The sequence below is a fragment of the Corylus avellana genome, chromosome 1, assembly GCF_965113065.1.
Source record: "Corylus avellana chromosome 1, dhCorAvel1.hap1.2, whole genome shotgun sequence".
Taxonomy (NCBI): Eukaryota; Viridiplantae; Streptophyta; class Magnoliopsida; order Fagales; family Betulaceae; genus Corylus; species Corylus avellana.
In genome coordinates, this window is record NC_142490.1 from 10,473,049 (window position 1) to 10,489,231 (window position 16,183).

Genomic DNA, 16,183 nt, shown 5'->3' on the forward strand with positions numbered 1-16,183 from the left:
TTAGTAAATCTAACAATAATCGAGAGAAAAAAAAAGAAAATCTCGTCCGAAATTTTTAATAAAAAGATAATCAACTTGATTGAATGCTGCTTTAATTTATGCATTATATTTTGTTTTTGCTTAATTATTCTAAATGATAACCGACCATATATGTATAGGAAGCTCGGGCCAGTGGGCTACACATTGAGCGATGCTTTCCCATTGAAAAAGAAAATGTCCAGAAGAAAAGAAAAGTAGTATCTTGAGTCTATTTGGACTGCGGTATCTTGTTACACAATGTATGTAAAGCAAAAGTAAAAGAAAAAAAATGCAACAAAAGGTGCGCTCTGCGAAGAATAAATAAAAAGAAGTAACAAGAAACATATATAGATGCAAATTTTGATTTTGGATTTTGTAGATCTTGGCGTGTGCTTTATGGCATTTTCATAATGATTGATGCTATTTTTTTTCACTTATTTATCAAATTTATGTCACACACATTAGTGTAGGGTGTTTTAAATGACTTTTTATTAGTTGTTAAAAAAATAAAAAGCAAAAGCATAAGTTACACAAAACACGACACGTTAGTCAGAATGATATAGGTGTGATAAATGGGTATGAAAAGTATGGGTAATGATTGGAGGAGATTGGATAAATCCGAATGAAAAAGCGGTCGCCGTGGCTCGGGGGAGGCAGTAGAGTGTCGGAGGAGGGGCTGGAGTTTTGATTTCTAGAGGAAATTGGATAAATCACACATGGCGATGGATAATACCTTATATGTGGTGGAAATAACTGAAGAAAAAATATCCCCAGTGAGAAAGAACATGATAAGAGAGGAAGAGGGATAAATGAGGGGAGGAGGAGGAGTGAGAAGAAACATGGCAAGGGACGAAGAGGGATAAATGAGGGGAGGAGGAGGAGGGTCTCTTCTTGACTGCAAGAGAGAAAAGTTTGAAACCCTAAGCGTGAGAGCCAGAGTCCTAAATTATATTCTTTTGGCAGCTAGCTTTTAATCTAAAGACATTCAGACTATAAATGTTAGGTGTGAAAGACAAATGAATAAAGAAATTTAAGAAAACAGTGGTTATTTAACATTTATTTATATATATATATATATATATATATATATATATATATATATATATATATAATTATAGTTACCTGAAGTTATAAAGAAAAAAAAAAAAAATCTATTGATCCCCAATCAAATTATAAATGAACCTATATCGAAGTAGATTTATCAAATTTAAGAGTAAATCCTTATTAAGAATTTTTTTTTATTATTACCAAATTCAAATAATATATTTTCCCCCTTTGAACAAAAATTTTAGCTCCACCACTAATGATGGCTTTTTTTTTTTTCTTTTTTTTTTTTGGTCTTTCTGTCTTGTTTTGTTTTCCTGTAATCGTTTTTGTTTTTGTTTGTAATAATGCTCGGTCCTCTCTCTCGATCTGCCTCTTGATGCCCCTTCAGGTTTGTTGCTTTGATCCAGACCTTTGGGTTGTAGATGTGAACGTTTTATTCTGGCTTTCGGGTTGAGGAAGATGAGCTTTGGCTTAGGGTTCTCTGCTCAGTGTCAAGGAATAAGAGTTACCTATACATTGGTTTGAGTCTGTTTTGAGTAGATCTGCTGTTTAATTTGAAAATTAGTCAGTTTGAGTCTGGAATGTAATATGTCATCTTTAACGCTTGTAACCTTGTAACTTCGGCTATAGTTGCTTTAGAGCTTTTGCTTTGTATTATTTGGGGTTTATGCTCGTTTATCAATGAATGAGACTGAACTGATTCCTTTAAAAAAAAAAAGTTTATACGGAAGTGTTTATCTTCTAATTGTGTATGCATAACAATAAGGCAAAAGACTTTCTCTTTTATTTTTCTTCTTCTTCTTTTATTTATTTTTTTTTTTGAGATAAATTTAATACTTTCATTAATAACTTAGGAATAAATAGCTTGCTCCGCATCTCTATTTAAACTACAAAATTCTTCAATCCAAACTTGATCGAAGAATTGGTGGACTGCTACCCTTCCAAGACAATGGGTTGTTGTATTTGCTTCCCTTTTAATATGCCCAAAAAAATGAATCACAAATTCATTGGATGAGTTGGAGCCGAATGAGTGCGCCAAAGGATAGGGGTGGAATGGGCTTCAAGGATCACACGTGTTTCAATAAGGCTTTATTGGCAAAGTAATGTTGGAGGTTGTTTCAATCTACAGATAGCTTAATCTCAAGGATTATGAGGCTAAATACTACACAAAGAGTTCAATCCTTGAGACAAACCTTGGAACAAAAACCTCTTTTGTATGGAGAAGTATCCATGAAGCCTGTGATTTTGTCAAAGGTGGCTTGGTTTGGAGAATTGGCAATGGTTTCAGAGTGTGAATTTCGGGTGAGAAGTGGCTACCCACTCCATCTACGTTCATTGTTCAATCCCCACCGAGGATCCTAGAAGCCAATGCGATAGTTAATGAGCTCATTGATGACGTAGCGAAAGACTAAGGTAATTAATCAAATAGCAGTGTCTTTGATTTTGGAAGGAGAAGCATCTTCGTCTTCTACACAAAAGATAAAAACAAGTCCGCAGGTTAAAAGAAAGATAAAACTTCGAATAGTATTTGAGAAAAAATTCTTTGACTTGATAATGATTTAATTAATTGAGTTTTACATAACAAACTAGCTAGCCTATTTATAAAAGAGAACTACTTATAAAGAAAATAAACCTAAACCTAGTAGTAATAGTAAACCCAATCCTAGTAGCAATAATAAACCTAATCCTAATAAAGAAAGGAAAATAATTAAAGCAAATCTAACCATATTAAGGAAATGAAAAAAAAATACTAATACAATAAAATAAAATCCTCATATAAAATTGACAATCAACGGGAATCATGACAATCTTTCATTTTTTACTTTCATTATCTAAGAACGAGTAAAGTTTTGATTAAGTAGCGCTGCTTCAATATTATTTTTGATATTTTCTTTATTTTCATTTTTACCAAAAACAAAGGTAAATATCGTCCTACATCAATCGACCAGACACAAGGTGGTGGAATCAATAAGTGAGATCTTATTACGGTCAACATTTTCGTGCATTGGGCGATCGTATGTAGCATAGTGGGGACACCTTCTTCAAGAAGGAATCCAAGTCTTTTGTTATAATAAAAGTGATAAAGAATATTCCTCTTATTTTAGATTTAATATAAATAATTATTACAAAGCTTGGGTATGAGTGTTTCAGTGGAGTTTACTATACTTATATGTACAAGGTGAGATTGAGTCTCACATGATACAAAAAATAATCATATAATTAAATGAGATACTTAAGAAAAAGAGGTAGTGAACTACGTGACAGTATATTGACTTTGGTTCAACTATGGAATGATTTCATTGAGGGATAATATGTAATAAATAAGTACATCACAGGAATTAATTCATTTAAATTGAAAATATAAATTAAAGTACAGCCACAATTTTTTAGTAGAATCAATTGTGATTAATAGTGTCGTGTGACATGTTTAGGATGATAATGATCACAAACCTATTGAAGCTAATTGTTAATTTTTCCTTTATATCCCTCTTTGAGTTAATGTAAATTGATTATTTATTTTGGATATCAGTTATGTATTTATTTATTTGGGATTGTTTTAGTTTATAAAACATGGGCCAAAGAATTTAATTTATAAGTAGTTTATTATTTAATTCCTAAAGGCTTAATTTTTAAAAGAGCTTTGGGCTTTTGAATTTAATTCCTAAAGACTTAAAGAGAATTCAATAAGCATTAGGCAAATGGAATAAAACCCAAGCTTGGCGTAAGTAGGGCTAGGAGAAGCTAAGCGGTACATCATTCTCTCCCACGGCCGGCCACTAAGGGAATTAATTCCTCTCTTGGCTAGTTCTCATATTTCTATTAGGACTCTAAAAGGCTCTTTTTCCACCTATCTAAGTAATTCCAAATCTATAAATAGAGGATCCATAAAGAAGCAAAATCACAATTATAATTGCAATTACAATTACAATTCTACAAGTTGAGAATTCAGAGAAATATACGAGAGAAAAATATATTCTCTCATGCTTTTGCTTTTCGCTATTCTCTAGTTCTTGAGAATAGTTTTATGAGACCACACTCACAATCATGTTTAGCCATTAGAGAGAAGATCTAAAGGAGTAATCAATTCTTCATGAACATCTAGAACAAGAAATCACATTCAAATCATGTTCAGTTCAGTCAGTTACCAGTTAACTAAACTAGAGAAATTGTCAGTAACCCTACCAAAATGGTGCAATCCAGTTTTTGGGGTGTTACAGTATGTCGGTTGGCTTACTGTCTTACAGAGTCTAAGAGTTTACATCGGGCTGTAAGTTTTCCTTATGTCTGTAATCTGAATCTCTAACACAATGATTTCCTAGATTTGGCTGCCTTGGAGTTGTTTTGTCCATTGATGTGTTCTTTGAATTTTTTACTTCGTAAACAAACTTGTTGTCTTATGATTGTGATGTGCATGTCTTACTTTGTGTTCACTTAGTTTATATTATTAATAAATTTATTGTGTTTGGGAATGCTACACGATCCACGTGTTTTATAAAAATATAATTAGAGTCATTCTAATCACGGATAACTGGAAGCTTAAGACATTTCAACCTCTCTACCATTCTCCATTAGAAGAGCGACGTCGGAAGCAAGTTAGAACTTCAATCTTTAGATTGACTTTCCTTGAGAGTTTTTTTGTAAGGTCCCATCAGAAGTCCGTTCTAACGAAACACTTGGGAACTCGCAAGTGTCACAAAGTTAGTGATTCAACCCTAATGGCATCCTCAAGCGTTCTAACGACAGCTTGCAGAATAGTTGATAAAAATGAGAGCCATTTTTTTTGGAATTTTTCATAAGCTCTAGAGGGGTTCTAGGGTACTTGGTGAGAGAGTGTAGAATGATCCTAGATGATTTCTAGATTCATTTTCCATCACTAAAACAATGTGACCATGTGTGGATTTTCTTAAAGCTAGCTTTGAACTTTACCCACACACTCCACACTTGAAGTGTTCTTGAGAGTTTAGCCAACAAACATACACAACTATTTTTTTTTTAAATGTCTACCAAATGGTCGGTAGAAAAATGTATTATAAGAAGATTGGAGAGTTCAAAGACTTATAGGTGGCCGGCTAGTTGTATTATAAGAAATAAGATATTGCAAAGGGTTGTACGTTTCCTTTTATCTTGCAATTTGAATTTTTCAAATATTGATTTTTCGGGGTTGTTTGCCCCCAAAGTAGTTTTGAGATCTTTAATGTGTTCAAAGTGTTTTTCCACTTGGTAACCAAAATTCTTGTGTAGCAGTTTGATGTGATTTTATTTCTTGGGGAAAATTCATTTTACCTCCTGAAATTTGAGATGCTTTTCAATTTGAACCTTAATATTTTAAAAATTTGCAATTAACACATTCTGTTACTAATTGCCATCTAAATACACGGAAATTGCCAGCATAGGAGCAAGGTGAGAGGCATTTGCTCCTTTTCCATTTCGCTCTAACACCCACACGACACCCAAAAGGAGTTCAAAGGGGGTTGACGAGAAAAAAAAATCAAAACAAGCGTTGGTTTTAATGAGGGGCAACTGTGTCATTTCACTAGCTAGGTTGTGTGCAAAATTGGAAGACGCAACATAAAAATCCCACGTGATGTCATTTCCATCTACTTAGACGGCAATTAGTAACGGAAGTTGTTAATTGCAAATTTTTAAATATTGTGGTTCAAATTAAAAAACACCTCACACTTAGGGGGGGTAAAGTGAATTTTTCCGTTATTTCTATTACGTGATGTCATTTCCATCTACTTAGACGGCAATTAGTAATGGAAGTTGTTAATTGCAAATTTTTAAATATTGTGGTTCAAATTAAAAAACACCTCACACTTAGGGGGGGTAAAGTGAATTTTTCCGTTATTTCTATTAATATATTATCGTCCCTTCTTGCTTCCTTGGGTTATTTCAGTTTATATTTCCTCTTCCTTATTGCAAAGTCCTCAAGCCAATGGAATTTTATGATATTTATAAGGGATCAACAGGTATGAAGGAAGGGTAGAAACTAAGCCACTGTTTGTTTGGACGTAAAATTTTTTCAATAAAATATTTTTTCTATTTTTCGATATTTGGTATGATCGAAAATTTTGATCAAATGGAAAATAATTCGGCTGACCTGAAAAACCTCCTTTTAAGTAGTTTTTCTTTTGTGAGTTTCTTATTTCTTTTCTAGAGATGTCTTATTTTATGGCCGTCCGTTCCAGAGAGAAAGATCCCAACGTTACGGGAAAGTAGAAACAGATCGAAGAGTCTTGGCTGCGAAGGAATCCCAATCCCAAGTATATACCAAAAGTGTCTAGAATTTTTCCGGTTCTTCCACTTCTCTCCAAAGCTTGTTCCACGTGTAAGCTTCTCCTTCAACCCCCATCAGAACCACACGTGTACGCGATGCATCAAGAACTTTCTCATCTCCCTCTATAACCGCTCTTCTTACCCACCTACTCGCAGAAGCAGAACCGTCTGTCATTCACTATTCAGCGGCATAACTGATCAATTTTGATTTTGTTCTTCGGATTTACGAGGAAAATGTGGGCCCAGCCTTACCGGAAGGGTGACCTGGAGGTCGGAGCGAGGCCTCTCTACCCGATGATGCTAGAGAGCCCGGAGCTCCGGTGGTCCTTCATTCGCAAAATCTATTCAATCCTGGCCGTGCAGTTGCTCGTCACCATTGCCGTCGGCGCCGTAGTCGTTTCGGTCCCTCCAATCGCAACCTTCTTCGTCAGCACCGGGGGCGGGCTCGCCCTCTACATCGTGCTCATCATCTTGCCCTTTCTTGGTATGTAACCTTTATGTTTTGCGAAATCAGTTTTTGGAAGTACTTTTCTTGTGCTTTTTGGTTTTTCTGTTTTGTAAATTTTAATGTTTGACGTTTTTTGTTGTTGTGGGGAATGTGGCAGTGTTATGCCCCTTGTACTACTACCACCAGAAGCACCCGCTGAATTACTTTCTTCTTGGGATTTTTACAATTTCTCTTGCGTTTGTGGTTGGATTGACTTGTGCATTTACCAGTGGTAAGTAATTGTGATTTCGATTTCGATTTTGAATTCATTTTCCATGTTTATGTATATTGCTTGATTTGGCTCATATTGCTTTATTTTGGTTGGGAATTGTAAATACCTTGGTTTTGCCTGTTGAGCAAGTGAGATTTGTGGTCGTTATGTATTTTGGATTGTCCTTTTGTACTTGGAACTGAAACCCTAGTTCGGGATTAAGATGTTTAATTGTGGTATTTGGGTGTTGTAAAGAAGGAAATTTTTGGGTTAGAATCCTAATTAAGTTTGCAATTAGAAAGTTTTTTTATTTGGGTTGTCTTAATCCCGTATGATGTAGCGGATTTTATGGTTAGAAGGGAAGGAAGAGAAGTTTTACAAACAAGTTCTCTGGGATATGGTGCAATTTCAGGGACTATTTTGAGATGGTTTTTGAAAACTAATTTTCATTTCTTAATGGCCCAGAAGCTTAAAAACTGTAAGTTTCAGGTTAGAGATCTAAAACGGTGGAGACTCCATGCGTTAGTGTTCTTAAATTAAAGGGAAATTACTTCCTTTATTAGTCTTTAAATAGGCAAGGCTTTATAATGCCATGTTCCTTAAATTCTTTTTATGACAGAATTATGTTTGTTTAATGGTGATCACATTCATATTTGGATGTTGCTTGGCATGTTTTCTGTGAGGAGTTTTGTCTGACCTTTTGAAATCTCTGGTATTTCAACTGGAAACAGGGAAGGTTATATTGGAATCCGTCATTCTGACGGCTGTGGTTGTCCTGAGCCTCACTCTGTACACATTTTGGGCAGCAAGGAGAGGCCATGATTTCAACTTCCTTGGGCCCTTCTTGTTTGGCGCTGTAATGGTTCTTATAGTATTCGCCATGATTCAGGTAAGCTGATTGCTGATTATCCCACATCGGTGGTTCCCTGAATCTCTATGAAATCCCCATTTGAATATGTTGCATCTAGTTTGCTAATAGCGGGTTGGTTTTCTTATTATATCTGGCTCTGCAGATTCTGTTTCCGCTCGGCAGGATTTCTGTGATGATCTACGGGTGTTTGGCGTCTCTCATATTCTGTGGCTACATAATTTACGACACTGACAACTTGATCAAACGCTATTCCTATGATGAGTACATTTGGGCTGCGGTCTCCTTGTATTTGGACATCATCAACCTCTTCCTGTCGCTTTTAACCATTTTCAGGGCTGCTGATTCTTGAAGTAATAATTTGGATCAAAGACAAAATTCTTGTCAACAAAATTAATGTTCTACTTCTTTTTTCTTCCTCTTTCACCGTGGGTTAACATTGTAAACCATTTCAGTGATTGTAGTGATAGATACTTGAGTTTTACTTTGTTCAGTTGCAAATTTGTATATGATGCTTTCTGTTAACCGTTTTGTCGATAATGGAAGGGAGCAATTTGAACATTAGTGTACTGCTTCTGCAATTTTTATTGCCTTCATTTGGGCAAGAGGGAGCTTAATGGTCGTCGAGTGAATTTGCTTTTGGGTTTTCAAGTATCATGTCTTCTGTTTGTTTTTCTACCTCTCTTGCTTGCTTCTAAGGGTTTCTTTTGATGTGCTGACTACTTAAGCATCTGAAGGTGAATCGCAACCGTTTTCTTCCGCCTAAAATAGGTCATAACTTGACTTAATTTCATTAGGACATGAATGAGACTCAGAGCTTGTTTAGGATTACGTTAAAGAATTTTTTTAAAAAAAATACTTTTAATATTTAAAAAGTTGTGTTAAACAAAAGTTAACTCGTTTGATATTGATTTTTTTTACTTTAAAAATTGCAAAAACGTATTTTTAGTAGAAGCTTAAAAATAAATTTTTTTACCAAAAAGCGTTTTTTTTTTACTTAAAAGCTCAATTTTTCAAACACTCTTAGCACCTATTTGTAATTGTGTTTAAAAAATATAGCTTTTAAATCAAAAAAATATTTTGCCAAAAGTGTTTTTAAGTTTTTTAGATCTTTAAAAGCGCGTTTAGACTCTTTAAACGCAATCTTAAACAAGTCCTTAATGTAATTTATGCTAATTAAGCATGTGGATTTTCATTATGGTAGTCAAAAGCATGCATTAGTATTTATTTGTATTTATTTAACCACATGTAGATTGGAGATTGCAATGTGAACCACTACTGTCCACTTTACTTTCTTGTGACTTGCTAAAGTTGTTGTACAGTTTTTACCTTAAAGGTTTGGGCAAGAGGACTAAGCAATGCCAACTGGATTTACAAGCACCTTTTTTGATTGAAAATATTATATGGACAAATAGCATATAAAAACAGGATTTACAAGATTGAAAATGTTATGACAAACAGCATATTTTCATAGAATAACTAATTAATACGATCCATATCTGAAATCATAGTCAAAAAGCAGGGCAACTGATCGAATAATATTTGCTCTTACTTCAACTCAAAGCAGCCTTGATCCCTTTCCCACTCGTTTCTCCTTTCCTTCTACTAAAGCATTGAAAGCTATCTCTACTATCTTTTGCTTTTGCTTAGGGCCTTTACCTATCTCCATAGCTAGATCAAATTGATTGTCCTGATGCTTATTCCTTCCCAGCAGACAAAAACTTCACGCAGTGTGAGAGTTCTTTTTTTCTGCCACAACATAGAGAAGCCTTGAAACTCCTTGAGTCCAGATGTCATATTCCCTCTGATTCTTGCACTCAAACTCCACAATACCTCTTGTTTCTGTCTTCAATCCAAAGTAACGTCGATGCTCTCCCCCATCAAACAGGTGTCTTCCCGGCCATGCTGGCATATCCTTGTACAACTCCATTACCACATCTGTCACCCCAAAATCACAAGTTATCAAAAAGTAAACCTATTTGTATTGAAGATGAAAAAGTGGAAAAGCTGATAAAGATAAGAGTGATTTACTCTTTTTCTTTTTGGTGATGGTCCCTGCAACATGTTTGCTCTTCATCTTTAGCATTACCTGCAAAAAGTGAAAGCAGGGCTAGTGATAAATCACATAGCTATCATAATACCATTTACTGATCATTATCATTAGTAGCTTTGAATAAGGAAGCTAACCTGGCCCGTCCGATGAATATAAACAGAGACAATCTTCCAATGAAGATCGCCTGCACGACGAATCCGACGTTAATTTGTATATTATGTGTAGGAATTCTTGTTAGTTCAGAAAATGGCAAGAAGAGTTTGATATCATAGAATAGAATTCATTTCTGATGATTACCTTTGCGGGTGCGTTTAAGGAGTTCACTGCCCCTAGCAAGAAGGTCTAGGCCATAGTTGCCTAGAAAATTCTCAAGGGGAGCAAGCTCTTCACTAGAGCTGCCACTAGGATGACCATTGTTCCCTTTAACACAAAATCCAATTCCCATTCCTTTGTCCAGCGGTGCAACTGCTGCAACATTCAACACTTCCTTCAATGCTCTTGCCTTCAAGGTTGCTGCCCCACGTAGTGCTGCATACAAAGTACAGGGTTCAATAGGAGTGACATTTTGACGTTTCAATACTAAAAATTGTATTGCAGAAATATTATAAATTGAAGTGATTAACAAATAATAGGTCAATTTATGCTTGGAATTCTATTAAACCCAAAGATTACTCGTTCCTTGAACCCTACCCCAGCAGATAGAAAACCTCCAACCCAAAACCCATAAACTAGAGAGTACCGGGCAGATCACCCACCGAACCATTCTCATGTCACGTCAATAATTGTCCCATGTTTCCCGGTATGAGACAATAGGTGTGAAGAAGGTCATGGGACATGAAATACTTGCAACAAGAAATGTCACCAACGGAGTGTCGATACATTTGGCAGACAAGTACACTGAAATTCACAAGTACACTGAAATTCACTATAAGAAGCGACAAACATCTTGTAAAAACGGAACTGTTCATTTCCTTGGTGTTAAACGAGTTTGTAATTTTAGAAAGTAACGATTAAAAACGCAGTTAAGCGTTTAGTAAAATTATAGTCTGACTTTTAAAATCGCAATACAGCTTTTAAAATTATAAGTTTTCAAAAAAACACTCACTTACATACAATTTGAAAATGCAGATTTTTTATATTTTTAAATCACAATTTTTTAAACAGCAATCCTAAATCATTCATTTTTTACGATTTGGTTTAAAATCACACTTTCTACCTATAAAATCGCAACGATAAACCCACCCAAACCCTCTGACCTCGACTGTTTTAGTCATAATCTTTCTTCTCAAAACACCCTTTGTTTAGTTAAGCATTGGAGCTATATCTCGTCGGCACACTCCAACAAGCTATTTTCCTAATTTCCTTTTTAATCTTTTGCAGGTACTGATTAATTTTTATCTAATGCAGACACAGATTCTGCGGACATTAAAGCAGCAGGAAGGCAGCTGATGATCCACAGCAGTATATACTGCTTATCATCAAACACATCCGAAGGAATTGAAGTTTGCGCCAAGAATCATTTGAATTCAACCACAGAAACAGAGTTTCAAGATAGTCTTTGGTGATAATGATTTTAGATAACATTTCTTTGTAAATTTGAATTTTGTCGATTAATTGATTATTGTATGTATCTTACCCGTAGCTGCTGCAGCTGTAAGAGTAACGATATCGTCAGGAGAACGGACATTAACAGCAGAGCTAACAACCGAAGCAAGCTGATCACGCTCAGCTCCCATGGCTTCTGCAGCCTCCACACACTGCGCAGCTACTAATGTTGCGGCTGATGCCACCGCCATGTCAGTCTTAGCCGACTGCTCATTCTTTCCTGACGCCGAAGAGGCCGCTGTGGCTGCCGTAATGGCTGCTATGGCCGCCGCCACCGCAGCAACCGAAACAGCTGCGTGGATCTGGGCATTGTGGGTTCTGCTTTCCTCTTTCTTCTTCTCTCGCCTGTCCTTCAACCACCTCCCAACTGTTTTGGATCCACCGCCGGGGTTGCCATTGCTATTGCCGGAGCTGGCACGCCCACCATTGAACAGATGATGTATGGTGTTGTTGGCACGGAAAAACTGCACGCACAAACAAATACAACATGATTTTTTTTTTTTTTTCTCTTCTAATTAATACAACATGATTATTATCTATAAAAGACAAAAGGGTGTCACATGCTTTAAAAGGGTGTTAAGGGAAAATTCATTGAAGAACAGAAAATGGAAGGGCTTTCGTCACAATGATGCCTTCCTCACGCAATCTGCTGGCAGAATTGGCTTCATTTTTCACTGTTTTTTAGTCAAGGGAAAGGACTGATCTACGTGAGCGCGCAGAGCTGTGTAAATATTATAACAGAGGCTTTTTATTTATGTATGGAAATGCAACAGCTTCCGTCAGAAGCAAAAGATATTATCGCTTACTTGTCAGAAGGAGGGGGAGCAGATAACTATGCATACATCAGTGACGGTTTCTCTTTCACCAAAACAGGCAAAATTATAGACAAACATGACAAGACCGCATATACAAGAGTAGAGTAAGGTAGCTTACTTGTTGGGAAAAAAAAAAGTGAAAAACAAAACCCAAGAGATAATAAAAGAAAGAGTACGAGAAACGATTATGGGGCAGAGAGAAACAGCAGAAAGTTGAGATGTTCTATGGAGATCATCAGACTAATATAACATTCATTAAAAAATAATAATCAAATAATATGTTAAAAATAGTATATAGGAGTCTTGAATTACAGCAGAAACCTTAACGACGTCATCAAATTCCTCAGAGGGAGAAACTGGTGGGCTATCTGTTCCTGTTAAAGAACCGAGGCCGTTCAAAGGTTCGCTACTGTGAGATAGCCTCCCTGACGTCAATGGCGACACTTCCTGTAAAAAACCCATTAAGCACTTCAAAAACCCAGATAAACAACAGCCAGAAAAAACAAAAAAAAAAAAAAAAAAAAAAAATTGTGTGTGGGTGCTACTCTGTATTTTTGGTTCCCATGAAAGAATGAGAAGAAGAAGAAGAGGAGGAGGAGGAGGAAAAGAAAAAGGCTAAAAGTTTTGTTCTTTTTCGAAGTACGCACATGCAATTTTCGTTTTTTTAATTTTTGGTGCAAAACGTATCGTACACAATTGAAAACGGGAAAAAGAAACAGAGTGATGGAAAGGGATCCTCTGTTCTTTTATGCTAAGTGTGGTGGGGAAGAAAAGAAGTGCAATAAATGACTTTAAAATCTCTAGGCATTTTTTTTCCTTTTTCTCACTCTTTCCTGAGAGCCAAACAGAGTGTTAAAGTTTCTGAAACACGAATCTAAGCAAGCACCTCTCTAACAGACTGTGACATAATGCGTTCAAGAACAAGCTGGGAAGTAGCAGAGGAAGCGAAAGAGAACTGGTTCCCAGCTGAATGTGTAGTCGGTGGAAGCTCCTCTGACTCGCCGGAGATATATTCGGGTATAGAATTGGTGGCGCAAGAAGAAGAGCCACTGGCTGACTTGGAAGCCATGCTCGAATAAGAAGATGAAGAAGAATAATTATGATGATGATGAAGAGGAGGAGGAGGAGTAGGAGGAGCCAGAGCTTTGGAGACTTCAAGAGCCGAAGCACTCCATGACCTGGATAGAAACTCCATAGGCAATCTTGGGCTCTCCGGCAGCTGGGTCCCGCCGCGAGTGGTGGACCCAGCACGTCGAGAGTACTTCTTAATTGGTAGAAGCGTTTCTTCCATGAGAATGGCCTTTGGGGTTTTGGAGAGAGGTTTCGGGAGTCTTATATAATAGGCCAAATGTCTGGTCAACTGTCAGAATATGGTCAAATGGCATATAATATATATATATATATATATATATATATATGCTTTATTGTCTTACCATTGGGTCACCATTATCAATCTCTCACCATCACCGCTAGGGCTATTGAAATATGTTGGCCACCCCGTTAGCTGTTTTGGGTTGGCAAAACAACTCTTAATAGTCACAAAGAAATACACTCCGACCATTTTGTGTCATTGTTGGAGCTACTTCCAACTTGCATTAGGGGTGGCCATACTTGTGGGCCAAAGAGGTGGTCCGGCTACTTTTAATGGCTCATTTGAAGTTACTCGAACCACCCTTTCAACCACATTTTATGGCTTGGAAGACATTCTTTTTCTTTTTATCTATTTTTTTCCTTCTATTTTATTGTCGCATAATGGACTGTTCATTTTAAACTGCTCAAATAAATGTTATTGCAGCTGATATAATAATCAGTACAATACCTAATTATTGCCCGGATCTGAATCCATTGAGGCCAATAAAACAATTTTATTGTTTGAAGAGATTAAAATTGGTATAAAATAGACATTTTAAGAACGGTTTTACGAAGAAAGGGAAAAAAGGGAAAAGAAAAGACTTTGTTAACCATGTGCCTGCTCTTGTTAATTGTTATATAAAAAGGAAGAATGCACCAAGAGAAAATATAGTGTGATTATTAATCCTATCCGGCGACCTTTTTTTTTTTTTTTTTTTTTTTAAGGGGAAATCATTCTAGTCTTATTAATTAATGAAGGATCACGAGCATAAAGCTCTTACATCATAGAGCAAAAGTTCTGAGAAAATCATAGCCGAAGGTACAAGGTTACAAGTCATAGATACATACATTACAATTTGACGTTCAAGACATGTCTATAACATCAAAATCCGCTAACCCATGACTAATCTTCAGTTGTAACAATAAGTCTGCTTTAGACAGACTCAATCCGATACATAGGCAACAACATCCTCCTGCCGAAACTCATCCTCCTCAACTCGCAAGCCAGGAACTTATTCACATCCTCAACCCAACAAGTTAGGACCACAAAATACAGGGAAAACAGAAAAACAGGGAAAAAAAAGAGAGCCCACAAAACACCATCAGAGGAAGGCTGCCAGATGATTCTAGCTAGAAAGCGAAAAAACCACGCGTAGGCGCATGCGAGTCACGAACCGTCGCGGGGTTGCCAAATTCAAAAGCGACAGGTGTCGTTGGAAGTGGGCGGGGCTGGTGCGCGAGGTGGAGTGGTGCGTGTCGAGGTGGGTCTCACGGAAGGACGTAGATCGAGCTTTGAACAGTCCGATCCAAAAACCCCATCAACCCCAGAAAAAAAGACACGGCAAAAATGATAGACGATGCACTCGGCGTTGAGCCTGTAACAAAAGAAAAATAAGCAAAAAGAAAAGGAGGAGGGGGGGGGGAAGAGTCGGGGAAGGGAGGGCTCCCCTCCCTATGCGGCTAGGGTTTTTGTTTAGCTAGTGCTAATCCTATCCATTGTATTATGTGTGAAATCAAAGTTAAAATTAAAGATAAAATTGCATACATTTTAAGATTTGTGAGTCATGCATTTAAGAAATCCGCGGACGGTTGTATACTATTGTAAAAAGTATTTCTAAATATAAAATTAGTTTAAAGTATTATAAAGTATTACAAAGATAATTGGAAGTGGATTAGGAATTTAACTTTACTCTTACAACTCTTTGATTGTCAAAAAAAAAAAAAAAAAAAAAAAAAAAAGAAAGGGGAGCGAGTAGAGTAACTACTTTATTGCATGCACATGACCATGATAACATTTACTCATTGTAAATCGCACAGAAAGGCCTTAGACAGTGAAAACTACACAAGAAGGCTTAGACAATGAAAACTACAAGTGTTCTTTCAAGTCCGATTGAATCATAGTCTGACCAAATTCTATCAAAACTTGAAACTTATGGTAGTTTATACTAATAAGGCACGAAGGGTATTGCAAGGGTCATGCCCCTGTTCGCGTCCCCTTGCATTAGGGGTTCAAATAGGATTGAAGAGTCTCGCAACAGTTATGCCCCTATCTGCGTCCTCTGTTTTGGTGTTAATACCTCTTTATGCGACCATTATTAAGAGGACTAGGTCATTTTTGTAAAAAAGTAGGGTGAGCTCTCCTACTTTTTTGTTGTATTTTTTGCGCCGTGATTTTTGCTTTAGATCTATTGTTGAAGAGCTCATCCATTTTTTTAGGTCTCCTACTTTCTTTTTCTTTCATACCAAGAGTGAAAAAGACTCTCCCGTATAACATTTTTTCCAATTCAATAAAAATTAAAATTAAAATTAAAAAAAAAATTAAAGTATGTACTCCCTAATATGGTAATAAAAATTATCATTAGATTAAATAACAAATAAAGTACATATAATATTCAATGTTAATTTTCACCGACACGTCGAATATTGTTAACCGCTTAAAAATATGTAGCAT

General features: G+C 36.3%; 2 protein-coding genes across 2 annotated transcripts; one reads left to right on the top strand and one right to left on the bottom strand.

Annotated features, from left to right (window-relative positions):
• Positions 1-6,333: 6,333 nt before the first annotated feature.
• Positions 6,334-8,472, top strand: BIL4 (Bax inhibitor-1 family protein). Its single transcript, XM_059582403.2, has 4 exons — positions 6,334-6,826; positions 6,948-7,061; positions 7,772-7,929; positions 8,054-8,472. The coding sequence occupies exons 1-4, from the start codon at positions 6,577-6,579 to the stop codon at positions 8,258-8,260; spliced, it is 729 nt and encodes a 242-aa protein (XP_059438386.2). The 5' UTR covers positions 6,334-6,576; the 3' UTR covers positions 8,261-8,472.
• Positions 8,473-9,354: 882 nt separating this feature from the next.
• FKD1 (FORKED 1) lies at positions 9,355-13,705 on the bottom strand. The gene is made up of 7 exons (XM_059581676.2): positions 13,268-13,705; positions 12,703-12,828; positions 11,598-12,030; positions 10,259-10,489; positions 10,096-10,145; positions 9,940-9,997; positions 9,355-9,846 (listed from the first exon to the last, which is right to left on the bottom strand). The coding sequence occupies exons 1-7, from the start codon at positions 13,670-13,672 to the stop codon at positions 9,632-9,634; spliced, it is 1,518 nt and encodes a 505-aa protein (XP_059437659.1). The 5' UTR covers positions 13,673-13,705; the 3' UTR covers positions 9,355-9,631.
• Positions 13,706-16,183: the final 2,478 nt, after the last annotated feature.